The 25,247-nt window shown below is 52.9% G+C and overlaps 2 protein-coding genes across 18 annotated transcripts in view; one reads left to right on the forward strand and one right to left on the reverse strand.

Annotated features, from left to right (window-relative positions):
- Positions 1 to 25,247, forward strand: part of LOC127032759 (HLA class II histocompatibility antigen, DR alpha chain-like) — a 414,007-nt gene that overhangs the window by 156,495 nt on the left and 232,265 nt on the right. The window lies entirely within an intron of this gene.
- The window catches only part of LOC127032762 (DLA class II histocompatibility antigen, DR-1 beta chain-like), a 287,605-nt gene that overhangs the window by 35,464 nt on the left and 226,894 nt on the right, over positions 1 to 25,247 (reverse strand). For 6 of the 10 annotated variants that reach the window (XM_050920333.1, XM_050920328.1, XM_050920317.1 and 3 more), the window contains exon 6: positions 3,712 to 4,311. The exons of 2 other annotated variants lie outside the window; for them this stretch is intronic. In XM_050920333.1, the coding sequence (XP_050776290.1) occupies positions 4,298 to 4,311 (14 nt within the window). In that variant the 3' untranslated portion in view covers positions 3,712 to 4,297. Of the gene's footprint in view, positions 1 to 3,711; positions 4,312 to 4,682; positions 4,707 to 25,247 lie in introns of those variants that run through there. 2 more of the 10 variants (XM_050920314.1, XM_050920313.1) reach the window with 2 other exon arrangements.

The following is a 25,247-nucleotide window of genomic DNA, read 5'->3' on the forward strand; positions in this document are numbered from 1 at the left end:
CGAGCAGTGCCAGAGGGCTCTCTGTGCGCTGAAGGGGGCACTTATCCAGGGCCCGGTGCTGGTAAACCCGGATTTTAACAAACCCTCCTGGTGTTCACCGACGCCTCGGACACAGGGCTGGGGGCGGTGCTGACGCAAACTGATACGAAGGGAGAGAGACACCCCATCATGTACCTGAGCAAGAAGTTGCTACCCCGGGAGCAGAACTATGCAGCCATCGAGAAGGAATGCTTGGCCATGGGGTGGGCCCTTAAGAAACTGCAGCCGTATCTATTTGGGTGGCGCTTCACCGTGTACATCAACCACTCTCCCCTGACGTGGCTGCACCAGATGAAGGGGTCTAATGCCAAGCTGCTGAGATGGAGCCTGCTCCTCCAGGGGTACGACATGGAGGTGGTTCATGTGAGGAGGGGCCAATGTTATAGCTGATGCTTTATCATGGGGCGGGGGCCCTGAACTTCCCCAGGTCACTGGCTAAGTGACCCTGTTCCGTTCAGCCACGAAGGGGGGAGAGATGTGATGAAGTGGGGGAGTTTCTTGGGGTTTTCTGTGTTTTCCAGTGAGTTGCATGCATAGCGGGTATGACTCAGTGTCCCTGGGTGTTACTGGTTTAACGAGGGGAGGGGAGAGGAAGTTTGTTGGTGCACAGGACCAGAGAGGGAACTCGGGACCCTGGCTGATGGCCTGGAGGATGGAGACCCCAGCAACTGGTGACCTGGTGACCCGGAGACCCAGCTCAGGAGACACAGCTGGGTTTGGCCAGTGGGAGGACAATGGGCTGTGGAGAGAGGACCCCGGTGACCTGACCAGCCGGTTCCAGCCAGAGGAGCAAGAGAACAGAAGAGGGGAGAGGAGGCCCAATGACCCTGTTTCCCTGGAGAGAAGACAATGGACAGGGGGGGCTTGGAGCCGGAGATATGGGAGGCCCAGCTGGGAAGCAGGGGGGGCTCTGGGCTGGAGAGGGGGACCAGGCAGAGCCAACCTGGATGCAGCAAAATCCCTAGAGCTGCCCCTGCTGAGGAGATCGAGGAGCTCAGACCCTGGGGGGGTTGCAGAGAGCTCTGTGCGATCCCCGTGTCTGACATGTGTCCCGCACCTAGGACAGGTGAGATCCTGGCCAGGCTGGGGGGGCCCCTGTTCCTGATCACAGCTGACCTCACTAACGGGCCTTGGCAGGGGCATTGGCCTCAGATACCCGGCTCCAAGCAGCATTTACCCCCCACTGGGGCTCTTGCAGTTCCTGGTCCTGCTGTTTGGGCTGGGGGGGGTCCCGGCTCCCTTCCAGCGGCCTGTAGCTCCAGTGTGGGGTGGGCTGGGGAGTGTCTCTGGCATTGCTAGAGGGTGTTTGTATGTTAGTCAGACCTGGGCAGAGCCTGTGACCGGTGTCGGGGGGGGGGGGGGGGGGGCTGTGAGGCATCCAGACCCCAGCCCTGCCTGGGAAGGGGAATCCGGGCTGGGGGCGGGGCTGGCAGAGGGGGGATCTCGGCCATGGACGGGGTAGGGGCTGCATGAAACCAGAGCCTGCAATAGTGGAGGGACTGAGACCTGGGCCCATCCCCAGCCAAGGGAGCAGGTACCGGCCGTCGGCTGCTGGCAGGGGATTGCCGGAGATTGTCCCTCACTGTGGTACCCGCCCGCCCCGTCACGGGCCTGTGTGAGCCGGGGCAGCAGACAAGGGCGTCTGGTCTAACGAGGCCATGGGCTGGCTGGGAACGGGGGCAGCCCTGAGCACAGACCCAGCACTGGGGAGCCCCAACTGCAACAAACCAGTTGTGGCTTTCACAGCCGCCTCTGACAGGCTGCACTGCTGTGACACCATGAACAGGGGGACTGGTGTGGGAGTGATCCATGCAACAGGGAACGCAGCTCTCCCAGCTGGTGCCCTGGCCAGGCCATGAGCCACGGATTCCCCCAGGATGCCAGTTGGGCCACCTGGGTCCATGAGTGCTTCACAAGGAACGGGATATCAGAGCCCCGGGCAGTGTCTGTGGGGCCAATGCTGGGTTACGTCCATGAAGGGTTTATGGATCCCTGCAGGCCAGGGATTGATCTGCTCTGTGGGGGGTCACCCTAGCTCCCCAGGCACTAACAGCAGTGGGGGGGTGATCACCGCAGTGCCTGGGACTGTGACCAGCTCAGAGACGTCCCCCTGCCCGGGGCGGGTCTCCCAGCCTGGCAGGGCTGGGCCACAGGAGAGGTGAGGGCCACAAAACGAACTGGGGTTAGAGAGACGGCGTTTAACAGGCTCCAGGCCTTGCTTTGGATCCGGCGACGGACGGGGCTTTGGTCCCAGGGGCCCCAGTTCCGGCTGCCGGGCGGGGAAGAGCCCGGGACATCCAACACCCCATTTGGGAGACGGGCAATTCCTGCTGCTCAGGGCGTGGTTACATCTGGTTACTGGTTTTTATCTGTCTCTCTGTGAGGCTTCCCCCCGAGAGTCGCTGTCTCTGCTGAGTGTGAGCTGAGTGGGAACTGATGTCCCAGGCACACGGGGTCAGGGCTATGGTCCAGCGTTGGATCAGACTCTGGGAGGCCCCGTCAGGCCAGGGGCCAGACCTCTGGGGTCTCACTCTGCCGCCAGGCGGAGCCCCACGGCTTCACCACCTCCTTAGGCTGGACGTCTGGGCCTGCAGCCCCCTGCTCCCCCATGAGCTCCGCTCAGCGAGCCCCACTGAGGCAGACCCTGGGAGAGTTCACACTGTCAAAATGGGCTTAGACGGATCCCAGTAGGGTCAGACTGTGTGAGATGCTGGCAGTGGCTGTCGGCATCAGTCTCATCTAGAACGCGTCCCAGGCTGTCCGGAGACAGGGAAGGGTTTGCTCTGAATCAGGGACCCCGGAGTGCCCTGGCCGGGTTCTCCCCACCCGGCCCACCAACAGACACTCTAGGGTCAGTCTGCACTACGTGTGTGTCAGTGTGATTGATGTTGCTCGGGGTGTCACAGGGGCATGCACAGGAATACAAAGGTGGCTGCTATTGGAGGGGCCCTTTCTGTGCCCCTCGTGCCTGGAGGAGTTGGCTCTCCCCTCCCGGAGCTGGATCTCCCCCAATGGCGCCAGGGCTTGAGGACCTGTCCTCTACCCTGGGGCTGGGGGAGTTCTGTGCCTGTGCTCATTGGGGGAGGTGCCCCTGCTTGACCCCCCGGAACACACCCGTGTGAATAAACCACCTCCCTGCATGATATAAGTGTCACTGTCACAAGCACTTGTGTGCCCAGCGCTGCCAGCAGAGAGCCTCTCCCCCACACTCCCCTGCCGTGCAGAGATGGGTTATCAGGCCAAGGGGAGATCTCCCACCCATGGGCACGAAGCGTCATCACCAGACATGCTGCAGCAGCGCTGGGCATGTGGACAAGCCCTGTGCCCCAGAGGGGCCCTGGGAGACTTCAGAGGACACAAGACTTGGTTGAGGGCCCCTCCCCACACCCCTGAAGAGGAGAGGTGCAGAAGCGCTCGTCCCACCAGCCTGAACTTGGGCAGGAAGGGCATGAAAACCCCATCCAGGAGAAATCTCCCGCTGGATGCTGCTTGGCTGTGACAGGGCAGGAATGGCCAGGCATAAGCACCAGATCCCCTGGCTGTGCCGGGTCAGCCCCACAGCACACACAGCGCTGGCTTCTGACAGGAGTTTCTGTGACCTTTGGGCCCCTAGGGCTGTAACTCCCTGGCGTGTGGGGAACGTGCTGTAACCTTCTCAAGAACTCCCAGTGCTTTGTCTTTGTTAACAGATCTTTACTGAGGTTATTACAGGGTTGGCCACAAGCGTTGTCTGTGCAGTGAGATCGAAGGTGCCACTGCCCGGGGGAGAGCGACTGGTCCTGTGGGACAGGGAGTGACCGAATGTCGCTGTGACTTGGGGTGGAAGGGACGATCGATCGATCACAAGGGCAGGCTGGCCGGGTGGCCAGACAGATCGGAGAGCCCAAGGGGACTGTCTGGGGCTCTGCGATTGCATTGTTACAGGGCCTGTGGAGTTCACACCTGACACTTTGGTGAAATCTCAGTACAGAACTCAGCCAATTTGGGGTTGGTGCCCCAGGTACTAACTGTGCCCTGAGATTGGTACCCACAATCGTAAGCCACTCGACAGCGTGACAGGGTCACCCCAGGGCCCTGCTGGGACTGAGGGGCAGGGATGGGTCCCCGGGGGGGCAGCGCGGGCTGGAGCCGGGCAGAGTGCGGGGGCAGGCGAGGACAGGAAGGGACCGGCCGCAGGTTCTGCATTCTCCGGGCTGGGCGAGGTGCTGGGAGAGACGGACGGAAACTCCTGCCGGCCGGGGGATCCGACGCCCAGGATCTAACTCAGGAGCCCTGCAGGGAGAGGGGAGAGAAATCAGCCCCTAGCCCCGTGGGGCTAGCGGTACGGACGGGGGATTTTCTCTGCCAGGCCCCAGGGTGCCCCCAGTGACTCTGCCCGGCAGCCACAGGGCTGGGCGATGCTCCGCAGTACCCAGGACCCACTGCCCCCGGGAGCAGCTCGGGGATCGGCCTGAACGGGGACCGAGGGACCTGCAGTCTCCTCCTCCGCGGTGCCAGCGCCCCATTGCCCAGCTGCCCAGGGGCTGAGCTGGGTGGGTGTCATGGGTCTAGGGGCAGAAGCAGCTGCCCCACAGGCACCCCAGGCAGCCTGTGCTCAGTGTGGGGGGAGGGGTGTTTAACGGGGGGAGGGGGATTGAAATTACCTGCAGGTTGGGGAACAGGGCGCCCTGAAAAACAAAGAGAAACATGGTCAGAGGCCTGGGAAGGGGGAGCCGGTTCCTGGGGGTCAGAGCTCCAGCCCCTGCCCCACAGCATGGAACGCCCCCCACTAGGAACCCAGCCCCACTCTGGCCCCCAGACCTGGGGTTACCCCCCCCATTATTACTGTAAATCCCTAACCCAGAGTCCCTGCCCCGGGGGAGGGGACGGAAACGCTGAGCCCTGGGGCAGGGGCAGCTCCCTGCACTGCGAGGGGTCGGGGTCTGTCCCACCCTGCGGCCTTGGCCGGGGAAGGGGAGAGTGGGAGCCCCTAGCCTGGCCCCAGGGCCCCGCAATGAGATCTCCCCAGGGCCCCTGTTCTGTCCCTGTCCGAGGAGGGGGAGGGTCTGACCAGCCCTGGCCCCAGGAGAGGAGAAGCCGGGAGGCCCCTGCCAGACTCTGAGCAGCCCTTGCTGGGGTGGAGGGGGAGGGAAGCCTGCAGCCAGGCCCGGATTCCCCTGAGCCCCCCTTGCCCCACATCCCCCCACAGACCCCCTGGTGCCCCGCCCCCCCCCGGAGCCGTTCACCTTTGTTATTCTTCAGGTAGATGAGGAGTCCGGGGCCAGGAAGATCAGCCCCAGCACGAAGCCCCCGACCCCCGTCAGCATCTTGCTCCTGGCGGAGTCAGACTGCGCCTCTGAAACAGGGACATGGAACGGGCCAGGTCAGAGCCAGGGGCCTCCGGGCTGGGCTCCCGTCTGTGCCAGTGACCGGCACCGGCCGGGGCAGAGCCAGGGGCCTCCGGGCCGGGCTCCTGTCCACACCAGTGACCGACACCGGCCGGGGCAGAGCCAGGGGCCTCCGGGCCAGTGACCAGCGCCAGCCGGGGCAGAGCCAGGGGCCTCCGGGCTGGGCTCCTGTCCACACCAGTGACCGGCACCGGCCGGGGCAGAGCCAGGGGCCTCCGGGCCAGTGACCAGCGCCAGCCGGGCCAGAGCCAGGGGCCTCCGGGCCAGTGACCAGCGCCAGCCGGGGCAGAGCCAGGGGCCTCTTGGCCGGGCTCCTGTCCACACCAGTGACCGGCACCGGCCGGGGCAGAGCCAGGGGCCTCCGGGCCAGTGACCAGCGCCTGCCGGGGCAGAGCCAGGGGCCTCCAGGCCAGGCTCCCGTCTGTGCCAGTGACCGGCGCCGGCTGGGGCAGAGCCAGGGGCCAGGGCCTGCAGGAGCAGCTGTGGGACAATCTACCCCATGTCAGGGCTCCTCCTGGTCTGTGATCCTCAGAGATCGGTTCAGGCCCTGCAGCGCGAGGTTTGAGATCCCTGCCCATTGTCAGCATGAACTAATCTAGCCCTGTCCCCACGTTCTGGGCAGGCAGAGACCCAAGCAGGGGGAGGGATAGTTTAGCAGAGGAAACGGAGGCTGGAGTGGATCTGAGGAAAGGAAAAGTTTCCTAGCACTAACTCTCCTCTGACACAGCCTCCCGTGGGCAGTGGTGGGATTTCTGACCAGCCAAGGCACTGGAGGACAGAGCATCAGGGGGGCCTGCTCCATATCTGGGGCTGCCAGGCCCAATAACAAACAATACCAACGTTTCTGCCTAGAGCGGGAGTTTGGCCTGAAATGTACCGTGCTGGGCTCTGATTAGAGCTGAAAGTTCCAGCCGTTCCTCAGAGCATGGATGGGAAACAGGGTGGATACAAATAAATTTTTTAAAATAAAAATAATAGGATTTTTTTTAAATTTAAATCGGATTTTTTTGATAAAATGCTTTTTGAGTTGAAAAACATATCTAAAGATAGTTTTAATTAAGATACATTATAGCTCAAAGATCTCTCATCATAGAATAGGGAATATAAATTCTAATTTAATAGTATGAGCCAATATATTCATGTAATGTTTAAGAAACATTTTGTAAATGAATTCCAATAGTTCCTGGATTAGGGACCCAATTTTATGGGGTTCCAGGGACTTCAGTATAGATTATTTAGGTTAATCTTTCGGTCTACGCAATGGGACTCAGTGCTCAGGCTAGAAGATATCAGCAGAGATGTTTAGTTTTGCACTTCTCACACTGGATTTGTGTCTCCAGAGATAACATGCTTGTTAATAGCAAAAAATGTTTTTAAATAAATATATTGAGGGAGGTGAGAAATAACAGACCTCAACCCTATTGTCCCTCTGCAAATTTGTGTACACAGCATCAGTCCCTTACCTCTCTCTAAAAGTGCCAAGTTTCTAAAAGTTCAACGAACAGAAGATTGTTGGGGGCGGAATAGATCTGGACAAGGAGAAGTCTGGAGATAAATGTGAGAAGGGAGGGACAGGCCGTAGAAACAAAAGTGAAACTGTTTGAGCAGCATATTCCAGAAGTCTTGAGATCTTTCTGAGTGTAGCCTTCATTGATTTGAGATCTACCTGCACCGTTCTCCCACTAGAAAGGAAAACCTGTAATGGCAGCAGGCCGTAAAAGAGACCCAGTTTGGGAATATTTTAATAAAGTTCCTCTACCTGTGGGTAAGACAGGCATGCGTGCAAAATGCAAACAGGGCAACAAAGAAATGCAAGGCCTGGTTGCCCAAATGAAACATCATGAGAAGTGCCTCTTCTCAGGGGGAAGCTGCGTTGAAGATGATGAAAGGAACATGTCTGAACATGAAGGATTTTCACATTGGTAAACTTTATTTCCTACTTCTTTCTTAAGGACTGCCTGTCTTCAGGACTATTGCTGAATTCTTGTGTTTGAGCAAAAGAAAGTTATATATATATACACACACACACACACATATACACACACACACTATAGAGTAGCAACTATCATCTTAGATGCAGTTGTGATAAAAAATAAATAGCTGAAATAGGCAGTGTGACGTTATGAGTGTAATCTAATATCTCATTGAAAGATGACAGGGCCAGAAAGAGTTAATTAACTCACCTCACCGACTGACCTGACCCAGGGGTGAACCTTAAGGACTGGTTAGGAAGATCTGTAAATGAACAGAGCTGTGAAATGCAAGTCTGCATTGTTAGAGGTAGAAGGGGAGGTGTTTGCTCAGGGCTTGTGATGTAAGCAAACAAGTCTTGTCTATTGCTACAGTTTTAATTCAAAGATCAAAAGAGGAATATTAGCATCCAAAGAAGTGGGCTGTAGCTCACGAAAACTCATGCTGAAATAAATGTGTTAGTCTCTAAGGTGCCACAGGTACTCCTGTTCTTTTTGCGGATACAGACTAACACGGCTGCTACCCTGATACCTAGCATTTAAGATGATACTCAAGTGCAATAGTATTATTGTCTATGTGTCTCTTTGAAGGTTGTGGTAACCTGTATCTGAACTGTTTAATAGATAAATTACTCTGTGCTTATTGCCAGGATGTTTGGGAAAAGGAGTTAAGCCTATTGTTTTCTCAGGCCAAAAGGCTGCTGGAAATGTATAAGGCCATGGCTACACTTACAGCTGTACAGCGCTGGGAGGTACAGCTGTCTTCGTACAGCTGTGTAGGGAAAGCGCTGCAGTGTGGCCACACTGACAGCTACCAGCACTGCAGTGTGGCCACATTTGCAGCATTTGCAGCGCTGTTGGGAGTGGTGCATTGTGGGCAGCTATCCCAGCGTTCAAGTGACTGCAAGGTGCTTTTCAAAAGAGGGGGCTGAGGGGGAGCATGGGGGAGAGAGAGAGAGTGGATTTTTGGAGGTGACACTGTGTCAGTTCCCTGCCTTGCAAGTTCTAAGGACTGGAAGAGACACAGCACCAACCTTCAATCATTTTAAAAGTTTTGACCCCTTCCCCCACCCCTCTCTTATTCACTAAATGCAAATTATGCACTCCTAAATAGCCTTCAGACCAGATAAGCAGCTGCTCCAAAACGGACCCCCCCCCCCCGCCATGTTGCTTCTCTCCTCAAGCAAACACTAGCTGTGAAATTCCAAAGCAATCCCCCTGCCTGCCTCTGCTCAGCAAACAGGAGCTGTGTTTGTTTTTTAGATACGCAGCCCGGAGCCCGGAGTTCACAACAAAACAGCAGAGTGGCTGAACAGGCATTCTGGGATACCTCCGAATACCTCGGAGGCCAATCACAGCGCTTTTGGTGGCCACACTTGCAGAGCAGCGCTGCATCACCAGCACTGCAATCCCTATACCTCAGGCAGAGCAGGAGTACAGCCAGTGCTGCAGCCAGGGAGATGCAGCGCTGTATGTGCCCTGCAAGTGTGGACGGTAAGTTGCAGCGCTGTAAAGCCATCACCAGCGCTGCAACTCTCCAGTGTAGCCAAGCCCTCAGAACCTGGGACATGATCCTGCTTCATCTCAGATCTGCTTTGGGTTTCAAGAGGGGGAAACCTCGAGCCATAAGGATTGAGATCCCCAGTCATTGACTGGAGCCACCCTGAATATGGACATTGGCCTAGAACCTCTGGACTGTTTCTAAAAGGACTTTTGGCAACTACAAGCTCATCTCTGCTGTGTCTGAACCTCAATAATTGAATTCAGGTCTATATGTATATTGATCTTTTAACCAACACTCTCTCTCTTTTCTTTTTTAATAAATTTTAGCTCAGTTAATAAGAATTGGCTGTAGCGTGTATTTTGGGTAAGATCTAAGTTGTAATTGGACCTGGGTGTGTTGCTGATCCTTTGGGGTTGGAAGAACCTTTTCTTTTACGCGATGAGATAAGATTTTCAGGAATCATCATCGTATCTGACAGGTGTGTCTGGACAGAGGCCTGAGGCTGGGCACTTTAAGGGAACTGCGTGGTTCAAACTTCTAAGTAACCAGTGAGGTGCTACAGAAGCTGTTTTGGGCTGGTTGGTAAATGTAAGTATTGAAATAACCACCAGTGTTTGGGATTTGTCTGCCCTGTTTTGTTTGCAGTTCACCCTGATTGAGTGACCTCAGCTGGCTCCCACGGGCAGCACAGTCACAGACAGATCTTCCTTTTACAATTTCACCTTTAAAGTAGTACTGAGTGTCAGTGAATGCAATGAGTAACACTAAATGAGCAGTATGGTAATAATAATTAAATAACCACATTGACTTATTTTGTGCAAGAGAATCCATCCTCACCATATAGGATTCTGAAGACTATCCACCTTCAAGATCACCATCATTTTCTATAGTTTGAGTTACCTGCCAGTGACAGTGTTTCAGTCACATCATGTATGTCACATAGCTACAGTAGCAGAAAGAAAAAAATCTCCATCATCCAGAAACAACCATAGATAAATTTGTGATAAGAACCAGCAGATTACAAAAAGAGGTAATTGATGAAAAAATTGCCCAGTTTGTTTATGCAACAAACTCTCCTTTCCGTATAATTGAGACCTCACACTTCATTAACATGGTTCAGTCATTAAGACCAGGACCCAGTCCACCCAACAGAGCAGATGTCGCAGGCAAATTGCTGGATAAAGTGTATGAAAGAGAAATTGAGCAGTGTGCAAAAGTCTAGAGGGTGAAATTGTTAACCTGAGTCTTGATGGGCGGAGCAATGTCCACAGTGATCCTGTTGTGACAACAGAGAAACAACTGATACAGCAGGAAATGCACACGCAGCAGAATACTTACAAGGAGTAACAGTAAAAGCTGTAACAAACTGTGGGGAAAAAAATTCAAATGTCTAGTACACAGCTTGGCCACAGACAATGCTGCAAATGTATCCAAGATGAGAAGAAATTTAGAAGAGAGTCCCAAGCTAACAACATACAGTTGCAGTGCCCATTTGATGCACCTCCTAGCCAAAGACTTCGGTGTTCCAGAAATAAAGGCCAGTGTTGTTGAAATAGCAAAATACTTCCGTAAACAAGCACTTTGCAGCAGCTGCTCTGGAAAAAGTGGGAGGAACCAAGCTAACTCTCACAAGATGTGCAATGGAACTCAGCAGTGGACTGTTTGAGCACTCTATCAAGAGCTGGCCTAATCTGATGACAGTTTGTGAACAAAATTGTGATAAAATAAATGGCACCGTCACAGCCACAGTTCTCAATGTCGGGCTTAAGAGAAATGTTGAACACATGCTGAGTACCCTGAAGCCTGTTTCTGTAGCCTTGAACAAAATGCAGGGAAATAGCTGTTCTATTGCTGACGCTGTTGAAATTTGGAAGGAACCAAGTGAGATGTTAAAAAGAGAAATATGCAATGACAGAGTTAAATTACAAGCATTAAAAAAAATGAATGGGACAAGCACTATCTCCAGCTCATCTTCTTGCAAATATTCTCAGTACTTGGTACCAGGGTCAAACCTTAACTGCTGAAGAGGAGGAATTGGCTCTGACATGGACATCCAGCAATCATCCCTCCATAGTGCCAACTATAATAAACTTCAGAGCTAGGGTGACCATTCAAGAAATACATGATTGCTGCTGATGTTTTAAAGAAAGTCACACCAGTGAACTGGTGGAAATCATGTAAGCACTTGGATTCAGTGACTGTTGAAGTGATAATCTCACTTTTAACAGCAGTAGCTTCTTCTGCCAGTGTAGAAAGAATATTTTCTTCCTTTTCACTAATTCATTCCAAACTGAGAAATTGTTTGGGACCTGAAAAAGCAGGAAAGCTTGTTTTTCTTTTCCAGATTATGAACAAAGAGGAAAATGAAGGTGAAGATGACTGAGTTAGTGGTAGAAGCCAATATTTTAAGTTTCTCATGTTGATCTTGCTGACATAGTCAATTTAATTTGTTTTTTTTTAAATATTTCATTTAACTATTATAGTTAAAAACAATTTTAACAAAAACAAACCTGATTTAAAAGAACTTGAATGTTTAACTAAATTCAAAAATTCATATGCTTGTTTTGTTAAAATATTATATGTTTGCTGTTGAAGAAAAAAATCCAGAATACATAACATTGTTGTTTTAGTTAAATAAAACAGTTTAAATGTCTGTCTGGTGATGTTCTCCTCCTAATACAGCCTGGCAAGAAAAGCCTCCAAATATTAATGATTAACCTGTTGAATTGGAGATAGCTCACCTCCCAATGACTTCATAAATATCTGCTTCAATTACCTTTGGTAAATGAAATAACCGAACAATCATTCATTTTCTGATATAGCTGTAAACCTAATCTGAAAAGTTTTCAAAATAAATCACATTAAAAATGTATAGTGTGTACCTTCTAAAAACAAAACCTACATCCATCTCTGAGTTGTGAAGAATATGTATTAAGGTTATAACAACCAACAAGAATGCACTTGTATGTAGAAATCCATGATTAAATCAAGTCTTCCTGACCAGTGATCTAAATCATGATTTAAATCAAATCCACGCTGCTGGGGATTGATACTTGGTTTTGCCCATTGTCATGGAGTGTGGGGAGTCCAGTCCTGCACCCCTCTTCCTGGGACCCACAGTGACTCTTAGCCAGCCAGTAAAACAGAAGGTTTATTGGACAACAGGATCACAGGTTACAGCAGAGCTGCAGGCACAGTCAGGACCCCTACACCAAGTCCTTCTGGGCTTTCAGGGTGCTTGGATCCTAGCTAGGATCCCCTGAATTCCGCCCACCCAGCCCCAAGCCCAAACTCAAACTGCTTCCCTCCTGCCACTCCCTTCCTTTGTCCCCTTCCCGGGCAAAGGTGTTGACCTTTCCCCTCCCTTACCTAGCTCAGGTTACAGGCTCCGGTATCGTCCATCCCTAAAGTCCTCCCCTGCTCTCCCACTCCCCACATAGACGGTCCCTACTCCATCACATCTCTCCCCCCTTCGAGACTGAACTGAGCGGGGTCACTCTGCCTAGTGACCTGGGGAAGTTCAGGGCCCCCTCTCCGGGACAACACATCCCCTGTCAGGTTGGCACTTCCCTTCACATGGACCACGTCCATGTCATAGTCCTGCAGGAGCAGGCTCCACCTCAGGAGCTTGGTGTTGGCTCCTTTCATCTGGTGCAGCCAGGTCAGGGGAGAGTGGTCGGTGTACACGGTGAAGTGTCGCCCAAAGAGATATGGCTCTAGCTTCTTAAGGGTCCACACCATGGCCAGGCATTCCTTCTCGATGGCCGTGTAGCTTTGTTCCCGGGGTAGCAGCTTCTTACTCAGGTACACGATGGGGTGTCTCTCCCCCTTTTCATCCTCCTGCATTAACACCGCCCCCAGTCCCGTGTCTGAGGCGTCAGTGAACACCATAAAGGGCTTGTCAAAATCTGGGTTTGCCAGAACTGGGCCACTAACCAGAGCCTCCTTCAGCACCCGGAAAGCCTCCTGGCACTGCTCAGTCCAGATCACCTTGTCTGGCTTCCCCTTTTTGCACAGTTCGGTGATGGGGCCGGCTATGGCACTAAAGTGGGGCACAAACCTTCGATAGTACCCTGCCATCCCAATAAAGGCCTGGACCTGCTTTTTGGTTTGGGGAGCAGGCCATTCTCTGATCACCTCCACCTTGGCTGGTTCCGGCTTTAGGCAGCCACTCCCCACCCGATGGCCCAGGTAAGATACTTCAGCCATCCCCACCTTGCACTTCTCAGCCTTTACGGTTAACCCAGCCTCCCGGAGTCGGTCCAGGACTTGTTTATCCTGGGACATGTGGTCCTCCCAGGTCTGGCTGAAGACACAGATGTCGTCAATATACGCCATGGCAAAACTCTCCATCCCCTTCAATAGCTGATCTACCAGGCGCTGGAAGGTGGCTGGTGCTCCCTTGAGGCCGAAAGGCAGGGTCAGAAACTCGTAGAGCCCCAGAGGGGTGATAAAGGCTGATTTCAGCCTGGCATCTGCGTCCAGCGGCACTTACCAGTAGCCCTTTGTAAGATCCATAGTGGTGAGGTACCGAGCACCTCTCAGCTTGTCTAGGAGCTTGTCAGGCCTGGGCATAGGGTAGGCATCAGATACGGTGATGGCATTGAGCTTTCGATAGTCCACACAGAACCGGATTGACCCATCCTTCTTGGGAACCAGCACCACTGACGAGGCCCAAGGGCTGGAAGATGGCTGGATCACCCCCAAAGCCAGCATGTCCCTGACCTCTCTTTCAAGATCCTGGGCAGTTTTCCCAGTGACCCAAAAAGGGGAGCATCTTATAGGGGGATGTGACCCGGTCTCCAATCGGTGGACAGTCAAATTATTGCATCCAGGCTGGTTGGAAAACAGCTGTCGGTATAGATGCAGCACCCCCCTGATCTCAGCGTGCTGGGCCAGGGTCAGCTGATCAGAGAGGGGAATCGCCTCCAGGGGGGAACCAGCTTTGGTCCCAGGGAATAGATCTACTAAGGGGTCATCTCCCTGCCCCTCCCAATGTCCACACACGGCCAACACCATATTCCCCCTGTCATAGTATGGTTTCATCATGTTCACATGGTACACCCGACGGTGATGTGCCCGGTTTGACAGCTCCACCACATAGTTTACCTCATTCAGTTGCTTGATAACCTTGAAGGGCCCTTCCCAGGCAGCCTGGAGTTTGTTTCTCCTCACCGGGATGAGAACCATCACCTGATCTCCGGTGGCGAAGGCACGGGCCCGTGCCGTGCGGTCATACCAGACCTTCTGCTTCCTCTGGGCTCGGGCCAGATTCTCTCTGACCAGGCCCATGAGCTCGGCCAGTCTTTCCCGAAAGGTCAGGACATACTCCACCACTCACTCTCCCTCGGGAGCGGCCTTCCCCTCCCATTCGTCCCTCATCAGGTCTAGGGGCCCCCTTACCCGCCTTCCATACAACAGTTCGAAAGGTGAAAACCCGGTAGATTCCTGGGGCACCTCCCTGTACGCGAACAGCAGGTGAGGTAAGTACTTGTCCCAGTCCTGCGGGTGCTGGTTCATAAATGTTTTTAGCATCATATTCAGCGTCCCGTTGAATCTTTCCACCAGCCCGTTGGACTGGGGGTGATACGCTGAGGCCCAGTTGTGCTGGACCCCACATTTCTGCCATAAGGACCGGAGCAGGGCCGACATGAAGTTGGACCCCTGACTCGTTAAGACCTCCTTGGGGAACCGCACCCGGCTAAAATTATCAGCAGTGCATCTGCCACTGTGTCTGCTTTGATAGAGGACAAGGCCACCGCCTCGGGGTAGCGAGTGGCAAAATCCACCACCACCAGGATGTATTTCTTCCCTGACCGGGTCGTCTTGCTGAGGGGTCCCACTATGTCCATGGCCACCTTCTGGAAAGGTTCTTCTATGATGGGTAAAGGCCTCAAAGCCGCTTTCCCCTTGTCCCGGGCCTTCCCCACCCTCTGGCAGGGGTCACCGGATTGGCAGTACTGTCGGACATGGGTAAAGACCCCAGGCCAGTAAAAGTTCTGTAGCAGCCTCTGCCTGGTGCGCCGGATTCCCTGGTGCCCAGCGAGAGGGATGTCATGGGCCAGGTACAGCAGCTTGTGGTGAAACATCTGGGGGACCACCAGCTGTCTCCTGACCCCCATGACTCTATTTCCCCTGGAGGAGCCCATTCTCGGTACAGGAACCCCTTCTCCCACAGGGACTTCTCCTTGCAACCTCTCCTCATGGTCTGTACTGCACTAAGGTCAGCCCGGTCCCTGTGCTTCCGCAAGGAGGGATCTTTCTGCAACTCGGCCTGGAACTCAGCAGCTGGGACAGGGATGGGGACCGGCTCTCTCTTGCTGGCTGGGTCTGAGGTCGCAGCATCTCTGAACCGTGCCCCTGGGCGTTCCCCGCTCCCTGGGTTAGGGTCCTGCACCTCGGGTCGAGTACCTTCCCCGTTGTCGGGGTGCAGTGCCCTTTGCCGACTCTGACTATGAGTCACGACCAGGGCACTCTGGGTGTTACTAGGCCAGTCCTCGAGGTCCCCTCCCATCAACACGTCAGTGGGCAAATATCGGTGTACCCTCACATCCTTGGGGTCCTCCTGGGCCCCCCACTTCAGGTGTACCCTTGCCACGTGCACCTTGAATGGGGTCCCGCCCACGCCCATCAGGGTCAGGTAGGTGTCAGGCACCATCAAATCTGAGGCCACCACCTCGGGCCAGGCGAGTGTCACCTCTGCGCCCGTGTCCCAGTACCCAGTGACCTTCCTCCCATCTACCTCCAGGGAAACAATGCACTCTTTCCAGAGGGGCAGCCCTGCGCCCACCCGGTAAACCAAAAACCCGGAGCCTGGAGCATCCACAGGTGATATGTTGCCAGCCCCCCTTTCCTGGGAATGTAGCCCCTCCTCCGATTGGGTTTTTACCCAGTCCACCCTCTGTGGGTTGGGTCTGCTTGGTCTGTCCCTGAGCTTGGGGCACTGGGCCCGTATGTGGCCTCGTTGGCCACAGCGATAGCAGCCCATGTCTCGTGGGTCCCCTTGAGTGGGTCGGAGGGACCTGCCGCTGGATGTTCCCCTTTTGGGGGGGTTCTCCATAGGCCCCCTTTGGGAGGTCCCATGATGACTCTCTCTCTGCGTTGAGGCAGGCCTGCTCCTTCGAGACTCCTCCCTGCCATCCCCTGCCCAACTGTCCACAAATTGGTCGGCCAGCTGGCCTGCGCGCTGTGGGTTCTCTGGCTTCTGGTCCATCAACCACAGCCTCAGGTCGGACGGGCACTGCTCGTACAGGTGCTCCAGTATGAATAGGTCAAGCAGGTCCTCTTTAGTTTGGGCCCCAGCTGTCCACTTGCAGGCATACCCCTGCGCCCGGTTGACCAGTTGTAGGTATGTGACCTCACGGGTTTTACGCTGGTTCCGGAACTTTTTCCGGTACATCTCAGGAGTCAGCCCAAACTTGCGGAGCAGGGCCTGTTTGAACAGTTCGTAGTCCCCTGCCTCCGCCCCTTTCAGTCGGCTGTACACCTCCACGGCTGTGGAGTCCAGTAAGGGGGTGAGAACTGCGATCCTGTCTCCAGGGTCAACCCTGTGCAGCTCGCAGGCATTCCCAAACCTGTCAGGAAGGTATCTATGTCATCCCCCTCCTTACGCCGAGGCAGCAAGTGCTTATCAAAGCTCTTTGTAGGCTTGGGTCCCCCCTCACTCACCGCAGCCGGGGCCCCACTGCTCGCCAGCCGGGCCAGCTCCAGCTCATGTTTACGCTGTTTCTCCTTCTCCTCCCGCTCATGTTTACGCTGCTTCTCCTCATGTTCACGTTGTTTCGCCTTCTCCTCCAGCTCATGTTCACACTGTTTAGCCTTCTCCTCCAGCTTTTGCCTCTTTAACTCGAGCTTCTCCCTTTCATATTCCAGCCTCGTCCACTCCACGGATGCCGAGCGTTGCCGGGAGGATCCCCTGCTGGGGGGTGGGCTTCACTGGGCGGATCCCCTGCTGGCCGGGGGTGTCACGGTGCCCTCGGTATACACTGGGCTCCTCCCCGCCCTTCCCCTAGGCCTAGGAAGGGGGGGTCTCGGGAAGCCCTCGTCCGCCGGCTGACCACTTCCAGCGGGGACAGACACTGGTGCCTGTGCTGCATCTGCCCGGCTGCTTCCCTCAGAGACAGGGCTCCGTTCATTCATGCGGTCTCCCTGCTCCAGCTGGGCAATCAGCAGGTCCTTGCTGAGCCTCCCTGGGTGCAGCCCCCTCTGCTTGCACAGCTCCACCAGGTCACACTTGCGCCACTTGGCATACATCTTCCTGCTGACCACTCACAGGCTGGGGTGCTTGCTGCTCCCCACGGTTTCCAGGGGGACCCCTAGTGCACCAGCCCTTCTTGAGGTCACCACCTCTCTGCCAGGGTCGAGCTGCAGACTCCTCCACCCCTGGGACCGCTCGCTGCAATCCCCCGAGGGACCCTGTTACTGCGAAGTCTTTCTCTCTGGGCACACACTCCCAGGGGTTAACCACCCCTTCGTTTTACTGCTCCCCAGTCACTTACTGCAGGAAGCGCCGTCCACGGGGTGCAGTATATCCCACCTTTGCCACCAGTTGTCACGGAGTGTGGGGGAGTCTGGCCCTGCACCCCTCTTCCTGGGACCCACAGTGACTCTTAGCCAGCCAGTAAAACAGAAAGTTTATTGGACAACAGGAACACAGGTTACAGCAGAGCTTGCAGGCACAGTCAGGACCCCTCCACCGAGTCCTTCTGGGCTTTCAGGGTGCTTGGATCCTAGCTAGGATACCCTGAATTCCGCCCACACAGCCCCAAGCCCAAACTCCAACTGCTTCCCTCCTGCCACTCCCTTCCTTTGTCCCCTTCCCGGGCAAAGGTGTTGACCTTTCCCCTCCCTTACCTAGCTCAGGTTACAGGCCCTGGCATCGTCCATCCCCTAAAGTCCTCCCCTGCTCTCCCACTCCCCACACAGACAGTCCCTACTGCATCACAGTAAGATCCATGGTAGTGAGGTACCGGGCACCCCTCAACTTGTGTAGGATCTCATTGGTCCTAGGCATGGGGTAGGCATCAGACACGGTGATGGCATTGAGCTTCCGATAGTCCACACAGAACCGGATCGACCCATCCTTCTTGGAGACCAGCACTGCCGGTGAGGCCCAGGGGCTGGCGGACGGCTGGATCACCCCTAAAGCCAGCATATCCCCGACCTCTCCCTCCAGATCCTGGGCTGTTTTCCAGGTAACCGTGAATGGGGAACACCTGACGGGAGGGTTGGTTCCCGTCTCCATCCGGCAGACAGCCAGGTTAGTGAGCCCAGGCCAGTTGGAGAACAGCTGCCAATATGAATGCAGCACCTCTCTGATCTCTGCCTGCTGGGCAAGGGTTAGCCGGTTAGAGAGGGGAATTGATTTCAGTGGGGGTTAGCCCCTGCCTCAGGGAGGAGTCCCACCAGGGGATCCTCTCCCTTCTCCTCCCACTGCCTACACACAGCCAGCACCAACTTCTCCCTGTCCCAGTGCGGTTTCATCATGTTGACATGATACACCCGGTGACTGTGTGCCTGGCTGGTCAGTTCCACCACACAGTTCACCTGGTTTACCTGTCTGATGACCTTGAAGGGGCCGTCCCAGGCAGCTTGCGGCTTGTTCCTCCTCACGGGGATGAGGAGCATCACCTGGTCCCCAGTAGCATAGGAGCGGGCCTGTGCTGAGTGGTCGTACCAGACCTTCTGCTTCCTCTGGGCCCTCGCTAGGTTCCCCCTGGCCAAGCCCATGAGCTTTTCCCGGAAAGCCAGTACATACTTCACCACAGATTCTCCACTGGGAGAGGCCTTTCCCTCCCACTCGGCCCTCATCAAGTCCAGGGGTCCCCTCACCTCCCTCCCATACAGCAACTTGAACAGGGAGAACCCTGTGGATTCCTAGGGCACTTCTGTCATAAACAGATAGCTAAGGGTTAATGTCTCTTTCACCTGAAGCACCTGACCAGAGGACCAATCAGGAAACCGGATTTTTTCAACTTTGGGTGGAGGGATTTGAGTGTCTGAGTCTTTTGTCGTCTGCCTGCTTTCTCTGAGCTTTGGAGAAGTAGTTCTACTTTCTAATCTTCTGTTTCTAAGTGTAAGGACAAAGAGATCAGATAGTAAGTTATATGGTTTCTTTTCTTTGGTATTTGCATGAATATAAGTGCTGGAGTGCTTTGATTTGTATTCTTTTTGAATAAGGCTGTTTATTCAATATTCTTTTAAGCAATCGACCCTGTATTGTATCATCTTAATACAGAGAGACCATTTGTACTTATTTTTCTTTCTTTTTATATAAAGCTTTCTTTTAAGACCTGTTGGAGTTTTTCTTTACTTCAGGGAAATTGAGTCTGTACTCACCAGGGAATTGGTGGGAGGAAGAAATCAGGGGAGATCTGTGTGTTGGATTGCTAGCCTGATTTTGCATTCCCTCTGGGGGAATAGGAAAGTACTTTTGTTTCCAGAACTGGGAACAGAGAGGGGGGAAGGGAAAAAGGATTATTTCCCTTTGTTGTGAGACTCAAGGGATTTGGGTCTTGGGGTCCCCAGGGAAGGTTTTTCAGGGGGACCAGAGTGCCCCAAAACACTCTAATTTTTTGGGTGGTGGCAGCAAGTACCAGGTCCAAGCTGGTAACTAAGCTTGGAGGTTTTCATGCTAACCCCCATATTTTGGACGCTAAGGTCCAGATCTGGGACTAAGGTTATGACATGGTGTAGCAGTGGTGGGATATAGACAGAATCCAGAAGCCAGTAGGAATATTATATTTTTCTTTTCTCTGCTAAGGGCTTTTTAGCAGAGAGAGAAGCAGTTGGTTTTAAAAGGGAACCAGAGAGAATTTTTTTTCTGCTCTCTCTGGCAGTTTGTGGCTTGCATGTTAAGCAAGAAGCCATTACCAAACTGTTAAGGGTCTTTTGTCATGCAATAGCCCTCCCATTAGGAGGCAAGTACCAGCACTTATAGGCATGCAAATAAAGTGGTTTTTCTGGTTTCCCTTCATTGAACATTAGCTAGACAGAGAAAAGGAAAAAAACACTGTTGCTAGGCAGACTTCAGGAGGCAACAGAGAACCTGCAGTTCAGAAGATAAACACCGGAGGGCACCCCAACACAAGAAAACAGGAATCATGACTTCTAAGGCAAAAATTGAGGCCGAAGAGCAATTCAGAGAAGCTGAACACAGGCGACAACTGGAAATAAAACAAAAAGAGATGGAGATGAAAGAAAAGGAAGAAAGCATCAAACTGGCAGCCTTCCAAAGAGAACAGGCAGCCCAAGAGGCAGCACACAAAAGAAAACTAGAAGAAGAAGAGGTGGCCTACCGAAGGAAACAAGCAGAAGAAGAGTTGGCCCACAGAAGGAAGCAAGAAGAAGAAGAGGCGGCCCACCGCCGAGACATGGAAAAACACCAAAAAGAAATGGAAAAACAACAAAAAGAAATGGAAAAACAACAAAAAGAGAATGAAGAGAAGGAAAAACAGAGAAAACATGAACTGGACTTGGCAAAAGCTGGGCTGCCTGTGCCAGCCAACCCTAACAACCCGGCGCCAAATATTGCTCCACCGCACAGGAAATTTCCCACCTACAAGGCAGGTGATGACACCGAGGCCTTCTTGGAAAATTTTGAAAGAGCCTGTCTTGGGTACAACATCCCCGAAGACCAGTACATGGTAGAATTGAGGTCACAGCTCAGTGGACCTTTAGCAGAGGTGGCAGCTGAAATGCCTAAGCTGCAAATGAATGACTATAAACTTTTTCAAACCAAGGCCAGATACCGAATGGGGATAACCCCAGATCATGCCCGTCGGCGCTTCAGAACCCAAAAGTGGAAACCCGAGGTGTCATTTCCCAAACACGCCTACTACATTGCAAAAAACTATGAGGCCTGGATAACAGGAAACAACATTCAAACCTTGGAAGAACTGCACCTCCTCATACAAATGGAGCAGTTCTTGGATGGTGTTCCTGAAGACATCACACGGTACATACAAGATGAAAATCCCAAAGATATCGCTGAGGCGGGGGAGATTGAAGCCAAATGGATGGAACTGGCAGAAAGCAAGAAAGCTACTGTCAAGGGGAACGATTACCCCAGGGGGCACACAGACCATAAACCCTACAACCGAGGACAGCCAAAGACCCCACATACCACCCAAGTAAAGCCACAGATACCCTACCCTTCAACCTCACCAGTCTCCAGTAACTCACCTCGGCCCAGTGACCCATCAGATGGAAGATGCTTTAAGTGTAATGAACTGGGACATATCAAGGCCAAGTGTCCCAAGAACACCATGCGAGTGCAAGTCATTACACCACCATCACACCAAAGATCCCCAGGCCCGGATGCCTCTCAAATACCCTTGGAGCGAAGGGAAAATTTGAGAGTGGGCGGAAAGAAGGTTACTGCGTGGAGAGACACGGGGGCACAAGTGTCAGCTATCCACCAATCCTTCGTTGACCCCAAATTCATCAACCCAAAGGCCCAAGTGACAATTTACCCCTTCATGTCACAAGCTGTAGACTTGCCTACAGCTCAACTGCCTGTCCAGTACAAAGGCTGGTCAGGAATGTGGACTTTTGCAGTCTATGACAATTATCCTATCCCCATGCTACTGGGGAAGACTTGGCCAACCAGGTGAGGCGGGCCAAGAGAGTGGGAATGGTTACACGTAGCCAAACCAGGCAAGCTTCCAGACCCATTCCTGTTCCTGAACCGTCCACAGAGGCCCCGTCTGTGTTACCAGAGACCCAGACAGAGGTAGTGGACCCAGATTCCATGCCTACCACTGAAACAGCCACAGCATCTCCAGTCCCAGGCCTGGAACTGGAACAGTAACCAGCACCAGCAAGTGCAACTACATCTTCAAACTCAACGCCAGAGGGCGCCAGCGAGCCAAAACTGGCAGAAGCGACAGACAGCCATACCCAAAAGGCTCAGCCAGAGCCTGAAATACCCTCAGGTGCACCAGCGGAGAGCGGTTCACCAGCAACGGAAACAACCCCATCACCTACATCGCTTCCAGAGGGACCAAGCCCAAGTCCACAGTCTGAGGAAGAACTGGTGACCCCAGCCTCAAGGGAACAGTTCCAGACTGAGCAGGAAGCAGATGACAGCCTTCAGAAAGCTTGGGCGGTGGCACGGAGCACCCCACCGCCTCTCAGCTCTTCTAATCGATCCCGGTTTGTTATAGACCAAGGACTTTTATACAAGGAAATTCTTTCTGGTGGACACCGGGAAGAATGGCAGCCGCAAAAACAGTTGGTGGTTCCAACTAAGTACCGGGAGAAGCTCTTAAGCTTAGCCCATGATCATCCCAGTGGCCATGCTGGGGTGAACAGAACCAAGGACCGGTTGGGGAAGTCCTTCCACTGGGAGGGGATGGGCAAGGACGTTGCCAAGTATGTCCGGTCTTGTGAGGTATGCCAAACAGTGGGAAAGCCTCAAGACCAGGTCAAGGCCCCTCTCCAGCCACTCCCCATAATTGAGGTCCCATTTCAGCGAGTAGCTGTGGATATTCTGGGCCCTTTCCCAAAAAAGACGCCCAGAGGAAAGCAGTACGTACTGACTTTAGTGGACTTTGCTACCCGATGGCCGGAAGCAGTAGCTCTAGGCAACACCAGGGCTAACACTGTGTGCCTGGCCCTAACAGACATCTTTGCCAGGGTAGGTTGGCCCTCCGACATCCTTACAGATTCAGGGTCTAATTTCCTGGCAGGGACCATGGAAAAACTGTGGGAAACTCATGGGGTGAATCACTTGGTTGCCACCCCGTACCACCATCAAACCAATGGCCTGGTGGAAAGGTTCAATGGAACTTTGGGGGCCATGATACGAAAATTCATCAACGAATTCTCCAATAATTGGGACCTAGTGTTGCAGCAGTTGCTGTTTGCCTACAGGGCTGTACCACATCCCAGTTTAGGGTTTTCACCATTTGAACTTGTGTATGGTCACGAGGTTAAGGGGCCATTACAGTTGGTGAAGCAGCAATGGGAGGGGTTTACGCCTTCTCCAGGAACTAACATTCTGGACTTTGTAAGCAACCTACAAAGCACCCTCCGACACTCTTTAGCCCTTGCTAGAGAGAACCTAAAGGATGCTCAAGAAGAGCAAAAGGCCTGGTATGACAGACATGCCAGAGATCGGTCCTTCAAGGTAGGAGACCAGGTTATGGTCTTGAAGGTGCAACAGGCCCATAAAATGGAAGCATCATGGGAAGGGCCATTCACGGTCCAAGAGCGCCTGGGAGCTGTAAACTACCTCATAGCATTTCCCAATTCCTCACTAAAGCCTAAAGTGTACCATGTTAATTCTCTCCAGCCTTTCTATTCCAGAGACTTACAGGTTTGTCAGTTTACAGTCCAGGGAGATGATGCTGAGTGGCCTGACGGTGTCTACTACGACGGGAAAAAAGACGGTGGCGTGGAAGAGGTGAACCTCTCAACCACCCTGGAACGTCTGCAGCGGCAACAAATCAAGGAGCTGTGCACTAGCTTTGCCCCATTGTTCTCAGCCACCCCAGGACGGACTGAACGGGCATACCACTCCATTGATACAGGTAATGCTCACCCAATCAGAACCCCACCCTACCGAGTGTCTCCTCATGCCCAAGCTGCTATAGAATGGCAGATCCAGAACATGCTACAGATGGGTATAATCCGCTCATCTACCAGTGCATGGGCATCTCCAGTGGTTCTGGTACCCAAACCAGATGGGCAAATACGCTTTTGCGTGGACTACTGTAAGCTAAATGCTGTAACTCGTCCGGACAACTATCCAATGCCACGTACCGATCAGCTATTACAAAAGTTGAAACGTGCCCAGTTCATCTCTACAATATACTTAACCAACGGGTACTGGCAAGTACCGCTATATAACCTGCCAAGGAGAGGTCAGCATTCGTCACCCATGCGGGGGTGTATGAATTCAATGTCCTTCCTTTCGGCCTTCGAAATGCACCCGCCACCTTCCACAGGCTGGTAGATGGTCTACTAGCTGGAATGGGAGAATTTGCAGTTGCCTACCTCAATAATGTGGCCATTTTTTCAAACTCCTGGCCCAAACACCTACTACACCTGGAAAAGGTCTTTGAGCGCATCAGGCAGGCAGGACTAACTGTTAAGGCCAAAACAGAGTGACTTACCTGGGGCACCAGGTGGGTCGAGGAACCATAAACCCCCTACAGGCCAAGGTGGATGCTATCCAAAAGTGGCCTGTCCCACGGTCCAAGAAGCAGGTCCAATCCTTCTTAGGCTTGGCCGGATACTACAGGCGATTTGTACCCCACTACAGCCAAATCGCTGCCCCACTGACCGACCTGACCAAAAAGACCCAGCCAAATGCAGTTAAGTGGACTGATAAGTGTCAAAAGGCCTTTACCCAACTTAAGGCAACGCTCATGTCTGACCCTGTGCTCAGGGCCCCGGATTTTAACAAGCCATTCCTAGTAACCACAGATGCATCTGAGCGTGGTATAGGAGCAGTGCTCATGCAGGAAGCAACAGATCACAACTTCCATCCTGTCGTGTTTCTCAGCAAGAAACTGTCTGAGAGGGAAAGTCACTGGTCAGTCAGTGAAAAGGAATGCTATGCCATTGTGTACGCCCTGGAAAAGCTACGCCCATATGTTTGGGGACGGTGGTTCCAACTACAAACTGACCATGCTGCACTAAAGTGGCTTCATACTGCCAAGGGGAACAACAAAAAACTTCTTCGTTGGAGTTTAGCTCTCCAAGAATTTGATTTTTGAAAGTCAACACATCACAGAAGCTTCTAATAAAGTTGCTGATGCACTCTCCCGTGAGAGTTTCCCAAAATTCAGTAGTTAAAAAGTGTTCTTAAAATGTACAAGTCTGTTAGTTATATACTTAGGAGTATATGTAAAGGTGTATGTGTTGTATTAATCTGTTTATTTTCAAGTTCTAGAAGGAAATCGCCGCCAGTGAGCTTCCCCACTGTCTGCAATTTGGGGGGCGTGTCATAAACAGATAGCTAAGGGTTAATGTCTCTTTCACCTGAAGCACCTGACCAGAGGACCAATCAGGAAACCGGATTTTTTCAACTTTGGGTGGAGGGATTTGAGTGTCTGAGTCTTTTGTCGTCTGCCTGCTTTCTCTGAGCTTTGGAGAAGTAGTTCTACTTTCTAATCTTCTGTTTCTAAGTGTAAGGACAAAGAGATCAGATAGTAAGTTATATGGTTTCTTTTCTTTGGTATTTGCATGAATATAGGTGCTGGAGTGCTTTGATTTGTATTCTTTTTGAATAAGGCTGTTTATTCAATATTCTTTTAAGCAATCGACCCTGTATTGTATCATCTTAATACAGAGAGACCATTTGTACTTATTTTTCTTTCTTTTTATATAAAGCTTTCT

Source organism: Gopherus flavomarginatus, chromosome 12, assembly GCF_025201925.1.
Source record: "Gopherus flavomarginatus isolate rGopFla2 chromosome 12, rGopFla2.mat.asm, whole genome shotgun sequence".
NCBI lineage: Eukaryota > Metazoa > Chordata > Testudines > Testudinidae > Gopherus > Gopherus flavomarginatus.